At 33.5% G+C, this 20,143-nt stretch overlaps 1 protein-coding gene across 2 annotated transcripts; it reads right to left on the reverse strand.

The window, feature by feature from the left end:
* Positions 1-1,031: 1,031 nt before the first annotated feature.
* Positions 1,032-16,810, reverse strand: LOC118049744 (callose synthase 3). Of its 2 annotated transcripts, none has more exons than XM_035059821.2 (44): positions 16,695-16,810; positions 16,564-16,609; positions 16,234-16,473; positions 15,753-15,853; positions 14,890-15,014; positions 14,661-14,754; positions 14,374-14,484; positions 14,166-14,282; positions 13,954-14,046; positions 13,603-13,694; positions 13,085-13,211; positions 12,439-12,576; positions 12,253-12,329; positions 12,036-12,129; positions 11,605-11,727; positions 11,391-11,508; positions 10,579-10,916; positions 10,378-10,430; positions 10,234-10,294; positions 10,037-10,118; positions 9,895-9,944; positions 9,726-9,812; positions 9,130-9,264; positions 8,914-9,008; positions 8,729-8,813; positions 8,494-8,654; positions 8,214-8,337; positions 8,028-8,128; positions 7,783-7,915; positions 7,543-7,694; positions 6,762-6,871; positions 6,526-6,651; positions 6,379-6,447; positions 6,068-6,257; positions 5,832-5,985; positions 5,345-5,464; positions 5,149-5,267; positions 4,978-5,061; positions 4,116-4,228; positions 3,791-4,020; positions 2,902-3,699; positions 2,736-2,786; positions 2,146-2,331; positions 1,032-1,433 (listed from the first exon to the last, which is right to left on the reverse strand). In XM_035059821.2, exons 3-44 carry the CDS (start codon positions 16,460-16,462, stop codon positions 1,185-1,187), a joined length of 5,895 nt encoding a protein of 1,964 aa, XP_034915712.1. In that variant the 5' UTR covers positions 16,463-16,473; positions 16,564-16,609; positions 16,695-16,810; the 3' UTR covers positions 1,032-1,184. The 2 variants fall into 2 exon arrangements, with proteins under 2 accessions (XP_034915712.1, XP_034915713.1); XM_035059822.2 differs by having other exon boundaries at positions 16,234-16,476.
* Positions 16,811-20,143: the final 3,333 nt, after the last annotated feature.

The raw sequence follows: 20,143 nt of genomic DNA on the forward strand, positions 1-20,143 counted from the left end.
AAAATATCAAAAAAAAAAATAGTTGAATCCAAAAACTTCACTGTTTATATTAAATAGCGAAACTACATTAAGTTTTCCAGGTTATTTTTAGTATGGTAGGGTAATTTGAGCAACTCTTTTTGAAATTAATCATAATAAGGGAATGGTAATTTTTGTTTATTTTTTTTATTATGAATATCCAATTCTTTAGGGTTTGTTGGTTTCTGGTTAAAGGAAGTTAAATGTTAAGTTAATTCTCCTTGACCTTGGGAGTCTGAGAAAAATTTTAGGATCCATGCATGTTATTTTTTTCAAATTCAATAATAATTTTCTTTTTTTCCCCCGAATGTACATCATTTATTATATTATTTAATATTGATTGAAAAATTATTGAAATAACCTATCATTACAAATTATTTTTTACACATTTATTGTTTAAATTTAACGTTTTATTTTTCACCTGTTTTTTACCTTCTTAACACTTGATCATGCTTGGTTGGAGAGCAAACGAGGTAATTTTTTGCGCATTTTACTTATTTTTTAGATGATTTTCCAGCAAGGGGAAAATTCAAAGGAGGTCCATATCTAACCTAGAAAATGTTGAAGACGTAGGGATAAAGTAACTTTCAGGAAGAAAATTCTTGATTTTTCTCTTTCCCTGTCTTTTTTTAATTTAACATAATATTACTATTTTTAATTTGAAAAGCAAATATATAATATATAATTAATGTTGTAATCAAATTTAATTTAAAATTTTAATAATCCACTATCACTAATAATTTGTTTTTTGTTTTAACTTCTATCAAACAGCTTTAGAACTTCACCCCCCATCTTAACCCTTTTTAACAAATCATGCTCCATTTCTTCAAATTTTTAACCTCAATTCAAACACAACCTTGACAGTTTCAATCTTGCTTTTAAAAATATAATAACAGTTTTTAATTTTTTTTTTCCAGAAATACATTAAAATAATTTTTTTTTTAATAAAATTACTTTTTAACATAATCAGAACCAAAAACCCCTGCCAAACTCAGTCTTGCTTGTTTCAAGCATTAGACCCTACAATACATAGCATAACATTGATAATTTATAAAATACATAGCATAAATGCAATTCCTTACTCATCCACAAGTACAATGGTTAGCAAACATATTAACAGAATTTTCACAGGCCAGTGTGATACTGCTGCTAGCGTGGTACTAAGATCACTCCTTGTTCCTTGAAGAGCGATCCTTCCTTGGGCCGCCAAGAATTCGAGAAATTTGCAGACCTCTACTAAATGCTTGGTTGAACAGCATACGAGTCTGGAATTCAGACACAAATGGAAACCAGGCAAGGAATGCAACTGGAGTGAACAGGAGCAAGCCCATAATGATTTCGTAACCACGAGCAAGTGTCTGAACTGATCCCCAAAACCCTGCTCGTTGAACGATAGGCTTGCATGCTTGTGCAATCTGGTAAATATGGAAGGAAAGTTAACATAGGTGATGATGCATGGAAACTGAAAAGGCTATTCTGAAAACGAAATAATGATACACAAAGACATGCAAGTAGTTTAAAAACGAAGAGAGATCTTGAATCTCGAAATCTAGAAGGCAACAATGTAATTTTTACTTTTCATAGTTAGATTTAGTAATTGAACAACTAAAAAGAACAGAAAGAGGCTAATCAATGCAGCCTCCTTGGTTAGAAGCTTATGATATAGTTCAATAGTGATGCAAATGAAGCCAAGCCAATTTGACACCAAGTTCGGGCTCTAATTCTCTGAGCTTGAGCTCAATTGAACCACCGCAATAATAGAGATTTGTAGCAATCATGGCTAAGGCTAAGATCCAACTTATCAAACTTTCAAAACAAAAGCCAGGGCCCAAGAACAAGAGTATGATCTGCTTCAATGACCATGGAGGTCTACCAGACCATACAATAATCATTAAAAAAAATGAAGATATTTTATACTCTAGTTGAATGTTTATGGAGAAGCAAACTTGAAATTAATAAGCCTAAACTCTGCTAAGTATTGTATTTGTCAGGCATGATTCAAATAACCTAAACGAAAAGGGCCAAATAGAGCGCTCAGCTCATCTACACCACATTTGAGACTCAAATGAACCAGATGTCAGGAACATTGGCAGAAAATATAGAAAGGGCAGATAGAAATTCACTCACCAAAAGCATCCCCCAGCCAGTTGGCATGAAAGCAAGAATGCATACAAAGATGTCCTGCACCGTCATATGAGGCAGTGCAATCAAAGTGACAAGAATGGAGATAAATGTTAGGAATATCATTCCCTTAATTAGACGGAACGCAAGCTGGAAGTTAGCACTGAACTTTCGCCGCCCAACAGATATCGTCTGAGTAAGAAAGAGAGAAGTAAGTAGATTCATACATATAACACATCTCAAAAAACTAAGCGTGAAATACATTTCAAGGAAAACGCTAATCTGATCCAGAAAGAAACACAAAGTTGTTATGGACAGTAATTTTATCCTCCAACTACTATTCACAAATAGTCCAGAGATTTTTATATCTTTCTCAAAAAAATGAGACTCGTTGAAAAACAATCAGATCTATTATCTATAGCATTTGTGAACATGATCTTGTGCAGCTAAAGGTACTAGTGAAACATGAGAAATAGAAGGAAAATAAGAAAAGCATTGATAGCTTAAAACTATATTGCTAATGTAGAAAGATTAACAAATGACAATTGCTAAAGATGTGTAAAAACCTAGAAAGATTGAAGAAATAAGCAGCTTACCTTCATCACGAACAATATTAGAAAGATGACCAGCCATGATACACCATAGACCTATGACCAAGCACAAAGGATATGACATTGGTTTAGAAATGCCAGGTTTTAATTTTTTTTCTTTAAAAAAAAAGCAGGAGGTGAAGGTAAAATATAAGTGCAGCTGAGGACATACCAAAAAACTTTTGGTTTTCTTTGTGATTGTTAAATGATATACTAGTCCATATTGATAGATGAAGAATCGTAGAGATAACAATATCTCTGCTAGAATACCACGCTTTCCAGAGTGACGAAGATGCTCCTGTTCTTCTTCCCACCATGATTCCCAACTCTTCTCCGATGGAACACCTATTCCTCCACGGTTACTTATCCACTTGTTCCAATCAGTCCAATCATCAACAATCTTCTGCCACTCAAATCCAGAAGGATTGAAGAGGAAAGGAGCAAACAGCCAGGTACCAACCATAAACCACATAGATATAGTTATTAAGAGATAGGCGACTGCACTTCTGTATGGCTGACCAAATATTTGATACACAACGAGCAAAATCATCATCTCAATACCCTTCACAAAATGACTGCGGGAATAGAGCCTGTAATTCTCAGCAAACTTGGCATGGAACACTACAAACCCTCTACCAGTGGGCCTATATTTCGCACCTCCATGGAGCAATGTCCTTCCATAGTAGTGGGTCTTTGTGCCAAGAGAAAATGTGAAAAATACAGGTGCTAGTTGTAATTGCATCAGTATAAATTCACTTAGTGCAGTGCGGAAACCCCTTTCCAAGCCAATTTCCATCAACATAGGCAATGCCATCAAAAATCCAATTTGAACAAAAGATTGAGATGCAAGAGCCACTTGAAGAGGTTTGTTGTCTCGAATTGCTTTCTGTGTGCTCAAACCTTCTTCAAGTCCACTGAGAACAAGATAGAGGCGGCCATAAAGAAATACATACACCGTGAGCACGGTTATCTGTGAGAAGAGATGTTCAGTACCTTCAGAATTTCCCATAAAACTAAAACAATAACATCTTTGAACAAATGAACATAAATTTTTAATATACCAGAGTGCTGAAGTAAAAACCAACTGTGGTGAAGTAGCAAGACAGCATTCGGAAAAAGTCAAAGCGGTGTCCAAGCCGGTATATATCACGACTCAAAGTCTGCTCTCCATTTCCATTAGCTATTTTGGCCTCAAACATAGAAATCTGATTGAGGCCCACATCTCTCCCCTTCCCAACTTGTATGTATTCATGATGGGTAACATTCCCTTCACGTAGTGTAGAATTGAAGCCTGTGGATGCAATTAGAAATATATATGATCAGTTAAAGCAAAGATCACATAGAAAACCATTTTGGTTGGCTACAGAGTTCAAAGCAAATACAGACCGGCAAATATATCTTCACTCAGATTGATAACCTTAGAAGCTTTACTGACACCCCCTCTAGTCAAGTGAAAAAGCCTATCAAATACATCCGGATGACCATAGTGGAACCGCACCCTATATGAGAAGAAAACAGAGACATGGAGGAAACTTAGCATATGAAAAAAGAAGATTGATATCCTTGTTGAACAGGTAATGAAATAAGCCATCACATGTTTATTTTTGCTCTAGACAAATTATCATAAAATTCTTACCATGTTCAACAGCATCAGTGCCCAACAAATCCAATTATCCAACCTTTCATGATCATTTTTATTCTCGACACATTTATTATAAAATCACTTAAGATTTTCCATATGGTTTTAACCTTGGAGTTCGCACCACTCCAAGGATTTTTGCTTGCATGATGCTTCATCAATCCTATTCGATAAATATATCATTATATCATTCACCATGATGATAAAACTGATCATAATTCCTGTTTCTAGCATTAAATGTGATTTAGAATCGAATCTACTTCAAAAATAATAATAAAAAATTGTCAGTTTCCATCATCCTATTTCTAGCATTAAATGTGATCTAGTATAGAATCTACTTCAAAATTAAAAAATTGTCAGTTTCCATCATAATATTTGCCAATGTCTAAATCACAAGCGTGCAGTTGATGACCGCAAAAACTTTCCTTCATCCAAGTTTGTAGCATCCTTTTGACAAATATGCCATCGGAATTGAAACCAAATTAATTAGTGACAAATTTCAGCTTTTACTTGATCCTCTGCAGTTTTTGCAACTCTCTCTCTCCCCCCCATCAAGAACAGGAAACTGAAAGTTTTGGAGTACGGTTACTTCAAGCATTTATAACTTACTTAAGAGGGTTGGCCAATAGCCTCTGACCGATAGTCACAAAACTGGTTTCCTGATTTGACATAAACCATGCTAGAGATGAAACACTGCACCAAGCAATGAAAGAAAATTCAGTGATCATAATCACAGTAAAATACATCTGGAGAAAGTAGCATGCACAAAGAATAACACACCTTCCAGTAAATATATGCTCTCTAAGCCCAAGTATCGAAGGATTCCTCACACCATCAGGCTTTTTAAGAAATTCTTGCAGCAAATTCCTCATTTTCAAGGCTTCTTCCATGTAGTTATCCTATAGAATTGAAAACATCAAACAATGCACAACAGCTGAAGTTGATAATGTTTATTTAGATTTCACTTTTTTCATACCTGGTTCATATCTATTGTTTGCAAGCCTTCTCCACGTGTGAAGATAATAGCATGGTTTTGGTTTTCTGGTTTTCCTTCACCCAAGATGGCTGGTCCTGGAAGTTTTATTCGATAAATGACCTGCAATTGGACAGCAAGACAATCCAATGGAAGTATTGTAATATCAGAAATCGATAAAGAAATTGCCCAAGTTTACTTTTTCCCTTTTTTTAAAAAAAAAAAAACTCTTTTGCTCACTAAGAAACCAAGGTGCACTCGTGATATCTGCTTTCCAGAAAAAGTATCATGAAACAAGGGAAATCCACTTTCTTGATTAAAGTTTGCCTGGGTTACTCAATTCTTCAAGATAGCAGATTCATCTAAAATTTATGCCATCATTCTTTAGAAGAAGAGTTATGATACTTTTTATTGATAACTGCTACAATGTAATCAGAACCAATACCTAATTTCTTAAGAAATGCCTGACTTCCGAAATAGTTGGCTTTACCTGGTCCAAGTTTTGCACTGGCTCAGAGGAATCAATGGACTTAGGTAAGGCTGCCTTCACTAGAGATGAATAGTAAACTTTTTGGATGACCTTGGATCTGTCTGGATTAGTTTCTTCAACCTCATCGATGTATGCCACACGGAGAGATGGATATCTACGAATTGGAAACACATGAGCAATTTTAAAAAATTGAAATCAGAAGCTCGACAAGAAGGCTAAACAAACCTAATACTTACGTTGTCATGAGCCTCAGAATATCCTGTGCACGAAGATCACCGGACCGCTTGTGAATCCCATATTGCTGGCATGATACTACATACGTAAATTTCATATCAGCAACTGCCTGACACTGTGCCAACAGTGACCTTCCCCCCTTTGACTGATCATCAGTACTCAATTCAATAGCCTTATAGCCCTCCATCAAATCTGAGAAGTGTAATAACAGGACAAGAAGGAAAAATAATGTGCATGTTAAAATTATAACTTATTAAACATACAATACACTAAATAATCGATAAATCCAAAAGTTTAAAGAGAGTGACTTCACCTTCATCTCCAGCCATATCAAGGAATGCCTGAAGCTCCAAAGCATGCCGATAGTACATCATACCTCTCACTGCCAGTGGTAATGTTATAGTCAAACGAGAAATTAATGAATAAAACAGGAAAAGAGAAAGAGGAACTGAGTGAGTACCTGTTCTAGTCAAAGTTTGGCCCCTATATGATGCCCATAAACGAAGTTCTTCATCCAAGTTGTCTCTTCCTTTGAGTTCTTCTTCACTGCTGCAGTCCACTCGTTCAAGAAAGTTGTTCCACTCATCTGTCCATTATTATAAGTCTATCAGGTATCAATGGAAGATTTATGGTCAAAACAAAGAGAAGCACATCTGGAATTTGTTACGGCACCAAATGGAAAAGAAAAAAAGAAACCTGGAAAGATCTTTTGCAAGTAAAAGAGGATGGAAACACCATCTTCATTTGGCACTTCCAAATCAAGCAAGGAGAAAAGCACATCCTCTGTATAGTAAGGAGTTAAAACACTGCAAGATAAATTACCACATTAGGAAAAGGTTTAGTTCTGCATATTAGTTAACAACAAAGTATGTCTATTATTTTATTATCATTGTTTCCGGTGCAAAAGTTTAAACAAAACAATAGAACATCACTAAAAGAAACATCTGCTATATCATATGGAAAAAATGTACGAGGCGCGCAAATCATCCAACAAAAGTTTTGGCATCTTTGTCTAACCTTCAATTTAGACAAGTACCCTATCCTTTTCACCTTTTATTTTATGTATAACACTATCCTAGTTACACTCTAGCCAAATTATTATAGTTATAAAACCCAACCCGGGTTTCATGTCAAACCACGTTCGGAGTTTACTCAGCCAAAAAAACCATGTTTGGCTTTAAAAAATTCCAAAACAACTCGCTTTAAATTGTTTTTAGATCTTGAAACAATGCCGTTTTGGATTGAGCCAGATTGACCCAACCAACCCGTGACCCAGGTCTTGGATTAGGCCAGGTCTTATAACCATGCAAATTATATAGATAGACTTGAGGAAATACGGATTCATTGACGATTGCATTTAATCAATAGAGATTGGAGTGGGAAGCAATATTTATTTTAGTTTTGTGTCATGGAGACTATCAGTTGAAAGACAGTAAAAGATAAAGCCACAATCATGATGGCATTGAACAAGCCTTACGAGAAAGAAAGCATATTGCGAACTTTAGGTGCAGTAGGCATGTCCATAAACAGTGAGTTTGAGAAGAAAGATATTCGCCTCCTAGCTTCTAAGTTGGATGGTACATCCATCGCGGATTCTTTCGTGGTAAGCAAAAGAAAAAGCCTCTTGATCTGCAAAGACAGGTGAAGAAGAGCTATTTAAATTAGCATGCTTATCCAATTTCATAGTGGTTAATAAATTTCTATTCACAAAACAAACCTTCTCTTTCCATGCTTCTGTGACTGGTTCAATTGGAAACTTGATAGCTCCAGAAGATGCAAATAACTGATATTGTTGTTCATGGAGAGTCATTCCCTCATGTCCAGATCCACCATGAATAGAATCCACCAGACTTTAAAGGAAAAAACAATAAATTATAAACTTGGATGCCAACATGTAAAAAGACATCAACGTGATGTCAGATGCAAATATGCTTGAAAAGACCGATTACAAATATGTCGCACCTGGATATATGATCCTCCATCATTATGTCTCTTGTCACAACCTCCAGCATGTCCTGAAAGAGAATCACAACTTGATCCCTGTCCTCCGGTTTATTAGCCAGCTGCAAATTCCAAATACATAGGTTAGGGCTTCTCATTATCATAGTTGTATCAGCACTTTGCTCTAGAAAGGATGTGGAATATTACCAAGTATTTGATAAGCTTCACAAAGTGATCATAGAGGAAAGGAAGAGCACTCATTTTGTATTCACTTATCAGATCACCATCGTCTATGTGTTTGTTAACTTCAGAGAATATGTAATTGATCACCCTGAAAAATTATCATGAACACATCAACAAAATGGTCAAAGTTACTCAAGGTCAAATCCTAGTGAAAGTAAATAGTGGCATAGAGAGTTGAAAGCAAATATGCTTTTGGATTTTCATCTAAAATTTTCTAAACCATCTGCAATGTAATAGAACTCACTCTTTCTCACGCTTTCCTTGAACCAAAAACATGATGATGTTCTTGAAAGAAGCATAGCATTCACGAACAGCACAAGACATGTAATTGTCAGTCTCGATTCTCTTTTTCAGCTCCTTATCCTTACCGTTACTGTCCTTAGCCATGTCTAATGCTATTGGGATCTAAAAGGAGACACAGAGTTAATATCATCACATGAAGATTTCACCAATTTACAATAAAGTGTGCTGAAAGAAACCTTGCTAGCCAGCAGAAATGGAGGCCACTGTATAAGGTCCAAATCACGGTCAGCCCAATATGGAACAAGCAACAAGTCCATCTCCCTAAAAATGAGACATACAGTTCAAGTAAAATGTAATAGCAAGAATGAAAAAGCTCTAAAGAAACTAGAAAAGACACTATTCTTCATAGTAGCATCCTTACTTATTGCTTATAAGGTCTTCTTCTCTGAAACTACTGATGATTTTATTCCACAACTGAGCAAATCTTGCTGCCTCCTTTTCTTTGTTAGATGGGATCTACATTAAGAACCCCAGATTGGTAACTCCAGATAAGGAATACTTTCTGTAATGATTGCATTACAAAATTTACCAAGGTCACCAATTTTTTACCCAAGAAATACCAACAGTCAAGTCTAACCTCAGCAAATTTGCGAGACAGGGTTGCCTTAAAGCCTTTCTTCTTTGGCTCACTCTTATCCCCTGGAATTAAACAGGCATTGAAAGCACCAGGCAATGATTCGAAACGAGATCTAAGCATTCCCAATGTTCGAATCTGGAATAAACAAAATAAGTTACAGACCAAACAACAAAAACTCAAATACCAAGATGTCAATTGGTTTGAAAGATATCCAAAGTGGAAAGCATAAAAAAAGGCAACCACACTAGTTCTTCAAGTTACAAAGCATAAAAGAAAACCAGATCATTATATTCTCTAAGCAAAAGGGTACTACCCTGCATGAATAAATAAGGAAGATAACCAACATGATTGACATCCAGGAATATATTCAGCACTAAGATTTCCTAAAAGGTACTTACTTATAATTGATTGGGAAAATAAGCATGTAAACAAAGCTAGATGATTTTCATTGTAGTGTATTATCAAGAGAATAAAGAAAAAGATATTGCTAACAGGTTCTTAATTATAAATGATTGGGAAAATAAGCATGTAAACATAGCTGGATGATTTTCATTGCAGTGTATTATCAAGAGAATAAAGAAAAAGATATTGCTAACCTCTCCAAGCCGTCGAAATGCACCATAAATACCTCCAAAGAAGGTGGAAAATATGGCATACCAAATCTGGGAATCCATAAAATATACCTACAAAATTTGGTATATTAGATCGCTTTCAGTTGAAATAGAATCAGAAGAGAATTTATACATTAACAGAAACAACTCATACAAGAATAATTGGAGCCCAGAGTGCAATCACAACACCAATATTGTTCTTTGCTGCAAGTAAACAGGTAGGCCATGAATTTTCTTCAAAAAATAAATATAAGTGCACCACAACCTGATGCTACTAATGTCTTCAAGTCTATTACCTCGTGGAAAGAATTCATGCCATTGGAAAGTAGTTATATGAACACTCATTATGGCTTTTGTTGGAACAACTAGAGGCCTTATCTGCAACCAAAACAAGTTACAGTTAGCAGTAAAAAAGGATTGAATTTCCATCTAGCATGGCAGGTCAAGATTCAATAAGCAATGGGAGATCTAAGAAAATGAAAGAAAGACACACCTCTATATAGTAACTAAATGTCAACTTTGTTATAATAAGAAGAACCCAAAACATTGTATACCTGAATATTCAATAAAGGCAAAAGTCAAAAAATTGCAAATTTAATGTTGTACTGTGATTTATTTTTCAAACAATGATCCTTACTTGAAGAGAGAAATTGTACTCTCATGCATTCCCCTCCCAACATAGAGCCGAGGCTGTAATGTGTCGAATGCAGGCATGAATCTTGTTAAGTAAGATTAAAATTTATATGAATAATAGATAAAATATGGACAGCAATTGCCATGCATAACCATTGGAAGTAACAGAAGGATGAAGAAAGTGGCAAAAACTGTTTCTTTATACCTGTGACCACCACATCATAAGCATCACGATCCTATAGTTGGACCTCTCAAGGAATCGACGTATGAAGGGAAAAAGAAACAATACTGCCGCCAGCATATTTGGTGCCAAGTAGATTACTACAGCCAATATAAACAAGGAAGGCGAGCTGAAACCATTGCCAAACCAACCTTTGATGGTTTGAGCAAATCCTGGAGGTTTATCATCCCAAGTGTAAGCATAAGTTACTGGTAAAACTACCACCCATGCAGCAGCTGAAACAACCTTCAGAATAAATCTCAACTTGACATGGAATGACATTATTTGTCGTGCCTTCCAATTAAGAATGACATCAAGGATAGCTGCATCAGTTAGCAGAGATTTGTCACATAACAACTTCCTCTTCATACAAATCCAGCAAACATGGCATGATAAATACGTATAGCTTGAAAAAATGAACAACTTCCTTAGAAATTTCATTAAATGGAAAGCATGATGCACATTGCATTATTCATTCCATAAACAAAACATGAAGTTGGGAATGTTCAGAACATACTAAATAACAGTAAATAATTTGAACTCGTGTACACAGCAAGAAAACACAGACAAAGGTAATTAGATAGAGTTAAGAACCAATAAAAATTAAAAGTAATTAAAGCCATTACAATTTGTTTTGTACATAAGCATATAGGCTAGCCTATCCATTGCCTAATTGAACTTTATTGACATTTGTATAACATTTTAAACTGGTACAGCACTGTACTTATGGAAGAACAAATAGAAGATACTAGTAACAGAAAGGACAACGGATAGAAGTAAGCTGCACTCTTTATTACCTTGCCCAAGCTTTAATATTGCAGCAGTAATGAAGACACTCAATACTTTCTTAAATACATCACCGCTAAAGATAACACTTGGTTGCCCCGAACCATGCCAAGCAACCGTAATCATAGCCTTCAAAATCAGACAGCATCAGCACCATATCACCATAGCCAAAGTTATTAAATAAATTTAAAGCAAATCAGATGCATGAAATAATAGAAAATGTACCTGTAAGCACAGGATAAAAAAACTCCACATTCGATCAAAGCTTCTAAAGATATGCAAGAATGATCGTATCTCCACGAAATTAACTTTTCCTACCCATCGATCTCTATAGGCTGGTTTATTATCCTGAATATCATAACAGTTTAACACAAATTAACATAATGTCCCTTTTGCAGTATAATAACCCAAATAAAGAAACCAGGCAAGAGGAATGCAACTGCCATTCCATTTGCTTCCAGTGTAGGAAGCATATGATAACTAAGACCCCCTAAATTAGATAGGAGCATTCGGTCATAACACCAGTCCAGTAATCTCAGTCTGTACAAGCCATGTGTGAATTGATATGAAACAATGTCATATATAATTATTAGGCTATTGACACTTGGAAAGGGGAAAGAAAACCAAGAGAATTTTTTTTAGTGGTTATTGCTTACCCCATTTTTTTCTAAATGGTGATGATCAGAAGTCAGGCAAAAGAAATCAGCATCTGCACGCATGGGCCAGCCTAAGCGGAAACAATCAACTGACCTACAAATGATGCATGGGCAAGTTTATTTTTTTTAGAAATCATGCATAGGTAGATCAGGAGAAATTTTAAAAAAAGACATACATAGACATCTCAAAGGAACAGTAGGAAACCAGGACCAATACCAGAAGTACTCGTTTAAATCGTCGTAGTTCCTCCATTGAGAATGCTTTGACTTCCCTTTTTTACTCCTTTCAGCTTCCTGTCAAGTGGTGCAATGATGATGACAGATGAATTTAACCAAAAAGAAAATACAACACTCAAATTAATTAGACTACATAAGAAAAAAGGACAATTATTGCATTCAGCACCTTTGCGATCATGTTGTAGATAGGAGTAACAACTTTACTCAAGAAAGCCTCTTCTTCACCTCCATAGGCAGGCTTTACATTTTCTCCTGTCATAGGACTGACATTTCCAGCTAGCATACCATATAACTCAAATGCCATCTACAAATAGAAAAATAATTTAGCATCAATTACACTTAACAGTCAATGAACAAGCCCCAAGTTGATGAAAATACATATTCGCGGATCAACAGTGAAATTGCAAAGGCATAAAAGCTCTGAAATAAGGGTGATGGCACAAATAGTTCAAAAGATTGTCATGCACTCATTGGTGTGTCCACAAATGAGCAAAAGCCAGTTTGGAGCTATAGTGTCCTTGCCCCAAAGATACAAGGCAGGCAGAGCATTGGATGAGTTATCACGAGACAAGATCCATCTATTCTATTTGGGTATCCAGGTTGATACCATAAATAGACTCATTCTCTCCTCTGCACTATTTCTACTAGGGTCACTCAACTTATCCAGAATTTCTCAGAACCAGATGCATTATCTGATGGAGTTAAAGATGATGGAAGACAAAAACCTAAAACCATATTTCCAGTTTCCCACCAATGAAAAGGAAAGTCAAACAAAAGCAATGAGATAAAAATGAAACTATCTTAAAACATACATGATGATAAATATAGCAAATGCATTCTGGCATGAATCTCAGGTTTGCAGCTTCCCCCCATATCAAAAGATACAGACCCATGTATAATAATTTACGCTGTTGCACCTCCTGCTGTATGGTTGGTAACCTGCAAATTCAGATTAAATCCATTAATATAAGCATAGAATGGAAATCTACAATCCCTTTCTTCCATAACTGTCCTCTCCCCCCTCCTCCCTGTTTTTTTCACATCCCACAACAAAGGAACCAAAAAAGTTCAATGCATGATGTATCTGCACTGCTTATTTCCGTGTCAATAAAATCATATTGACGTCAATTTTGTGGTTAGAATATATATAAATTGGTAGCAGCTCAATCTTTTTGTAATTTTCTGAAGCAGTTCAATTAAGCACATTCCTTAAAAGATTTAACCAGCTGGAAGATGAAATGCAAACACCATCTTATCAAAATCCTAAACCGTAGTTCAGTCAGCTATTGAAAAATTATCATATCATTCACAAGGAACTGGGTGCTCTTACCAAAGGCTACTTTTTCTATCCAAGTACTTGCACCATTTTTTGTAGTTCTTAAAAAGTTTCTTCATCACTTCAGTCAATGCACGCTCATCCAACTACGAAAGAAAAATGCACAGGGTTATTCAGATTTTGTTACACAAACGCGACTGAAAGCACATAGAAAGAAAAGAGGAACAAAGAAGAAAAGGATATCTTCTGCACCTATAATTGGTTTACGGTAGAAATTATAGAGAAAGACATGGGCCCAAAGCCCACTATACTTTTCTGGCTAAGAAAGGGTGATGTAACCTTTACCAGTCACTATTTATAGAGTAAAAAAAACTGATTTTGCAAAAATCGAGTAAGAAAACAAACCTTTGGTTGTTGGTCAGGCTTGGGAAATTGCCGAATGTGCACATTAGCAAGTAATAAGATTAAGTGCTCTCTTTGATTTGCCACATTATCCTTCTGCAGAGTTAATAAATGGTATTTGTTTGAATTATATTCAGCTAAAACAGTTTCGTAACACTAAAAAATTGCACGGGCCAGATGCAGAAAAGAAAATAATCCTTCTCAATTTATTTTACCTGAAACCCAAACATTGCCTGAAGCCAATCCAAAACATCTTCGTCGTTTTTCTTCTTGTAATCCTTGGGCCATGGAAGACCTCTTGTGTTACGCAGAGCAACAACAGCAGCTTGGATCTGTGTGCCAACAAAATATAAACATAGCAAGTGGTAAAAGAGAAACAGCTAGGTTGTAGGTAAAAAGAGAAAGTGCATATAGGGAACATACCTCAGGATATCTCATAATCGCTTGATTTGCACTATCTGGATCAAGTGGCAGGATATTGTAAGGCAGATAGATCTGAGTTTTTTCTGCAACTTTATCTTGAGCTTCTAAAATCTGTAAAATATTTGATGCAATGATACAGATCATTTATGTGCTAATAACAGACCTCAAACAATTAAAGTTCTTAACTTAATTTAGCAGATAGAACTTGCATTAACAGATACTGTCAGAATGCACGTTCACACAATAAAGCAACTAGAGAGGTGATTATAGATGTCACATGGTTTCACCTCACGATCAACTTCAATAGATTGTGTCGTATTAACAGCCTTTAAAACCTCAAAGAGCACATTAGCAGTCTGGTATGCCTTGGTAAGCTGGGCGCTGCATTTAAACAGAATACAGTCAGTTAAATACAGTAACAAGAGCAGCAACTTTAAAAGCATTTGATCTAAAGAAACTTGTTATAAGATATAGCTTCAAAGAATTTATTTCACTCTCTCATTTAAAAGAACTTACCGGTCAGCTTTATCAGCAGCATTTTGCAATGCTTGGATGTATTTTTTGTAGTAATGCTGATAAAAACTCTGCATTTCTCGTGCATCACTTTTTTTAACCCTTCCCATCAAGGTTGGATCATTCTCCTGAAAAATGTGAACAGAGCTTTTTTGCATAAAAGCCAAGACCAACAACAATAGCATGAACAATAAAAAACCAAATGCATAACTGAATTACATAGAAGAAAGAATTGAACACTAAAACTGCCACAAAGTTTCCTAAAGGAAAAACGATGTTGTTTTTTATACAATATTACAAATCAACATTGGTTATTCTTCTGGTACTTGCATGCCACTCTTTCTAACTTTTTTACATCAGCAATCAGTGCCTTCAACACACACCAAACTCATAAATTAAGCATGTTTACCCTAGAATATGTCAGAGAAAACTACAGAAAACACTCTCCTCTCCCTAAGGAACTGAAGAATGTTCTGGTGTAACTCTAATGGAAATGATGCCACTCCTGATTTATAACTGTCATGATTGAACACTGATTCCCAGAAGATCAATTTAAGCATTCAATGTATCACTTGAGGTGCCCATTCCAGAGTCTCTCCGCCTCTCTCTGCCCACTCCAAGAGGTCCTCAGATATTATCTCCACTGTAATTGATCACACTTACCTAACATATAGGCTTAAACTTTGAAACAACAATAAGCCATTGTCAGAGTCGTTCATTTCTTAACTCCATGCAGACCACGGTTCATCATTATAAATGATTACCCTCGACAGCTAACTGCTCGACATTGTAAATCTAGAAATACCAGGACACAAATGCCACGTCTTAAAACTTTCTTCTAGCAAAGAACAAATGATGACTCTTACCCTTTCGAGACGTTGAAGAAGTGCAGTTTTAAATTGACGAACACCTCTTCCACTTGAAGTAGGATCCAACCTATGCGCTTTCTCAAAGGCATAAAATCGACCTACAATAACGGAACATTACAATCAGATATGCATATAACAAAGACCATATCTTTTACTTACTGAAATCAAAGATAAGAAAAAATTTCAAAAAACAAAAACAGCAAGTCTTTATACTTGAAAACACTATAAATCAAGCCTACATTATATAAATACTAAAAACAGAAACTTTAAATTCCAAAAAACAAAGCAAAAAAATCACAAAAAAAAAACAAAACTTTATTTTTATTTCGAAAAGCAAAGATAAAAAAATAATCTTTATGCTTAGAAACGCTATAAATCAAGCCTACATTGCATAAAAAAACTAAAAACACATGCCTTAAATTCCAAAAAAAACAAAAACAAGAAAAAACAAAACTTTATTTAAAAAAAAAAAACTTACAAAGATAAGCAACTCTAGGATTGCTAGATTCAACTTCATTAGCAACACGAAGAATCGGCGCGATCTCAAAAAGTGAAGACGGCACTACTTCACTATCAAATATCGACTCTCCAAGATTCCCCGCTGTCTGTGTCCTCGTTATCCTCCGTTGCGTCTGCGGTGGTGTCGCTCCCGTCCCCCCAGCCGCCTGATCCATCCCCATTCCTCCTCCTCTCGACGTCGACGACATCAATCTCTTTCCTTCTAAATCCAAAACAACAAAATAAATAAATAATAAAAATCTAAAAAAAGAAACGAAGTAGATAAATATAAAAAAGGAAAGAGATTTACCAGAAGACTTAAGAGAAGTGAGCAATGGCTTATGAGTCTTACATATCTGTAAAAAAATAATATATATAAGTACATTATTATGAAAAAAAAATAATCATGTATGTTTGCAGTGTGAAGGATGAGAAGATTACAGGGAAACCCTAAGAGAGAATGTAGAAAGTTTTAGAGGGGTAGAGAGAGGGGGGGGGGGAGAGAGAGATGCTGCAAGTGTAAGCTGCTTAGCAAGAACGGGAGCTAAAGAAGTGAAGTGGTTTTTTAGTGAGTGAGCTGAGTGGGGAAGAAGGAGGTAAAAGTTAAAACAAAGTTACCGTTGTTTTTATTGGTATGGTAAGTTTCTTGAGGTTTGTGATGATAAACGGGGTTAATGTATTAGGTTTTTACGATATTGCCATTGTGTTCTTTTGAGCTGATAGTTTTTTAAAAAAATTATGAAATTTTTCAATAATTTTTTTTCGTAGAAGTAGAAAATTATTATTATGATTACAATTATGATGAAGGTGACGCACAAGATTTGCATGAGAAAACGAAGATTTATACTGCAGTGACATTACAACGATTTTTAAAAAAATAACATCAAGTTTTAAAATTATTTTAATTATTTTATAAGATAAATTGATATTCATTTATGTGTCATATGCCTTCAGAGTCTTTTTTTTTCATCTTAATGTACTAGACAAAAATAGAGGTGGGTCAGTATTAAATAATAATTAAATTTATTTTGTTCGAATCTTATAAATTTTAGGATTATTATAAATTTACATTGTTATTAATTTTAAGATTTATGAAATTAGTTAAAATACACGCAAGCTGACCAAACACCCACATTAATTTAAAAAATAATTTAATTTATTTGAATTGAACTCGTATTAAATTTAAAAAGTAAAAGTACAAATATGATTGGGTAATAATCCTACATAAAAAGTTAGAAAAAATTGTATTTATATTATAATTTCTTAATGTAAATATAATTAAATATGCATTACTTCTTTTTACTATTATTATATTGACTGCAGCAATGTTAGTAATATTTTGTAGAGTGAAAATTTGAATTTTGAAACATGTTTACTTCTTTTATTTGCCCACTGTATTGTCAATAAATAGGACAATGAGTAGATTTACGTGCTTCTACATGTATTGCTAAGTTTTTCTTATGAATTTTTTTATCTTATATATAAAACGATCATGATATTTAAACAAAACTACAATAATGCTATTCTCTTGGTTATAAACAAAAATTATGAAAAAATGTAAACGGATAGATTATTGTACTCGAATCAATATATTCAGCTGTGATTTGATGTTAGAAGTGTTTTTACATCACACTACCGAATATTATTATTTCACGTAAGTTAATAAAATAAAGTATTTATAAACTATTGGCTTGTGTTTTTTGAATATTTTTAAAAAAATTGTTAAAATTTAATATTTTTATATATTTTGGATTATTTTAATAAATTAATTTTAAAAATAAAAAAAATATTATTTTAATAATTTCAACACAAAACCAAATTAAAAAATAACATAAATTACATTCTTAAATCGAGTCTTAATGGATATTTTATTTGAATTGTAATATTGCTTAAAATGGTAATATCCTTGTACAGGGGGGGTATTTTCGTCCAAGCAAAGCAAAAGTGTCTAAAGTGGAGGGGGGGACTACCGTGGGAAAAAAAAAGTAGCAGAACGTGGGCATTCTAGGAAAGTTGTTCAAAATTCAAAAGGAGGCAAGATTCTTAATGATCTAAAACTAGAATATCGAGTGGAAAGTAGCCGTTTTATAAAACCTCAATGGACCATCATACCCTCGCCAGATCCATTTAATCCATAATAACCTAAATTATAACATAATATATTAAAATATTTTTTAATTTTTAATAAATACATTAAAATCATAATAAAATCAAGTTGATGTTTTTTTTCAAGATAAACACATTTTTAAATAACACATAAAAACATAAGCTACCATATTCTTAAATAGAACCTTAAAAACTGTATTGTGGCAAGTACACCCAGGATAATTCAAATTAAAAAAAAAACAATTAATTTTATAAAAGAACAGGATAAATTAAATTAACCAAAACATGACTCAATAAAAATCAATTATCAATATGTTAAGTCTTTATTTTTTTATAATTTTTTTATTAAAATATCATCATTTTAAATTTTTTTATTTAAATCTACTGGAAGAGGTTTTAAAATCATGATTAACAAGATAACAACCATCGATAACAGGGGCAGCATTAGTAAATCAACAAACAATTAAGAAAACAAGGGGGCATATTAGGAAACTGAGGAAAATTGAAGGGTAATTAAGACTCTATGGTGATTAATGATCTAGGGATGAGAGATGAAAGTCGGTTTGTACTGTCCGGAATTCCTCCCATGCTTTTTTCACGTTTAGTGGGACCCACGCAGTCGCTGCCACTACTCATGGGTCCACTCTATTCAAAGATGGGAGACAGCGTAGCACTGACGGGATGAACAGATAGTCTTTGGCTTTATTTTGTATTTTAAAAGTTTTAAATTTTTTTAAGTAATATTTTTTTTTTAATTTTTTTAATTTTTTTTAATGTGTTAATATAAAAAAAAATATTGTTTTAATATATTTTAAAATCAAAATTCCAAATATCCCTTTTATAAATATCATTTGGTATTGTTATTCGATTTTTAAAGTATTTTTTTATTTATAGATATATTAAAATAATTTTTTTATATTTAAAAAATATATCAAAATAATTAAAAATAATAATTTATATTGAATAAAAAATTAAAAAATTTAAATTTTTTTAAAAATATTTGTAAAATATAAAAACAAATATATCATTACTCTTATCATACCAATTTTATAAAACACTGGAAATCTTGAATTTGATCTTAATTTGCTTTAAATGTTATTTATGAAATGGATTTAATTTTTATAAAAATTAATTTTGATAGCTTTTTGTCATTGTTTGTTTTTATTTTTGAAGTTATATTTAAATGTATTTTAAAAATATATTTAACTTGAAAAAATGTTAAATTATATATATATATTGATGATTTTGATATATTAATGTCAAAAAATAAAAAATTATTGCAATATATTTTCAAATAAAAAATATAACACTTCACAATATCAAATACTCACTTTTTCATGTTAAATTGAAAGAGATCTTATTCATTTAATAGGTGATCCATTTTATATAATCAAAATCTAAATTGAAGCTAATTTTACCCCTTTTTTAAAATTATTTCATTTTATTTTTTATAAGAAAATCTTGAAATGATATTATTTTTTAATAACTCATGTCAATCTAAACCACCATGTACCACCAGTTAGGATATTGAATCAAGTTGTATAAAAATCAGAAATGCAAATTATTTTTTCTTATGAATAATAGTGTTCCATGGATTCATTTAATAAAAGGTCATGAAAATATCAGTTTATTTTTCTTTCTTTGATGTTTTAGTGTTTTTTTTTTAAGGTGAATCACTTAAAATTTACAGGACTTTTCTAACTGTGTTTTCCAGTAAAAATGGGTAATTCCAATTATTCTAAACTATTCTTACATGATATATGAAAATATTTTTCATATTTTAT

Source organism: Populus alba, chromosome 1, assembly GCF_005239225.2.
Source record: "Populus alba chromosome 1, ASM523922v2, whole genome shotgun sequence".
Classification (NCBI taxonomy): Eukaryota; Viridiplantae; Streptophyta; class Magnoliopsida; order Malpighiales; family Salicaceae; genus Populus; species Populus alba.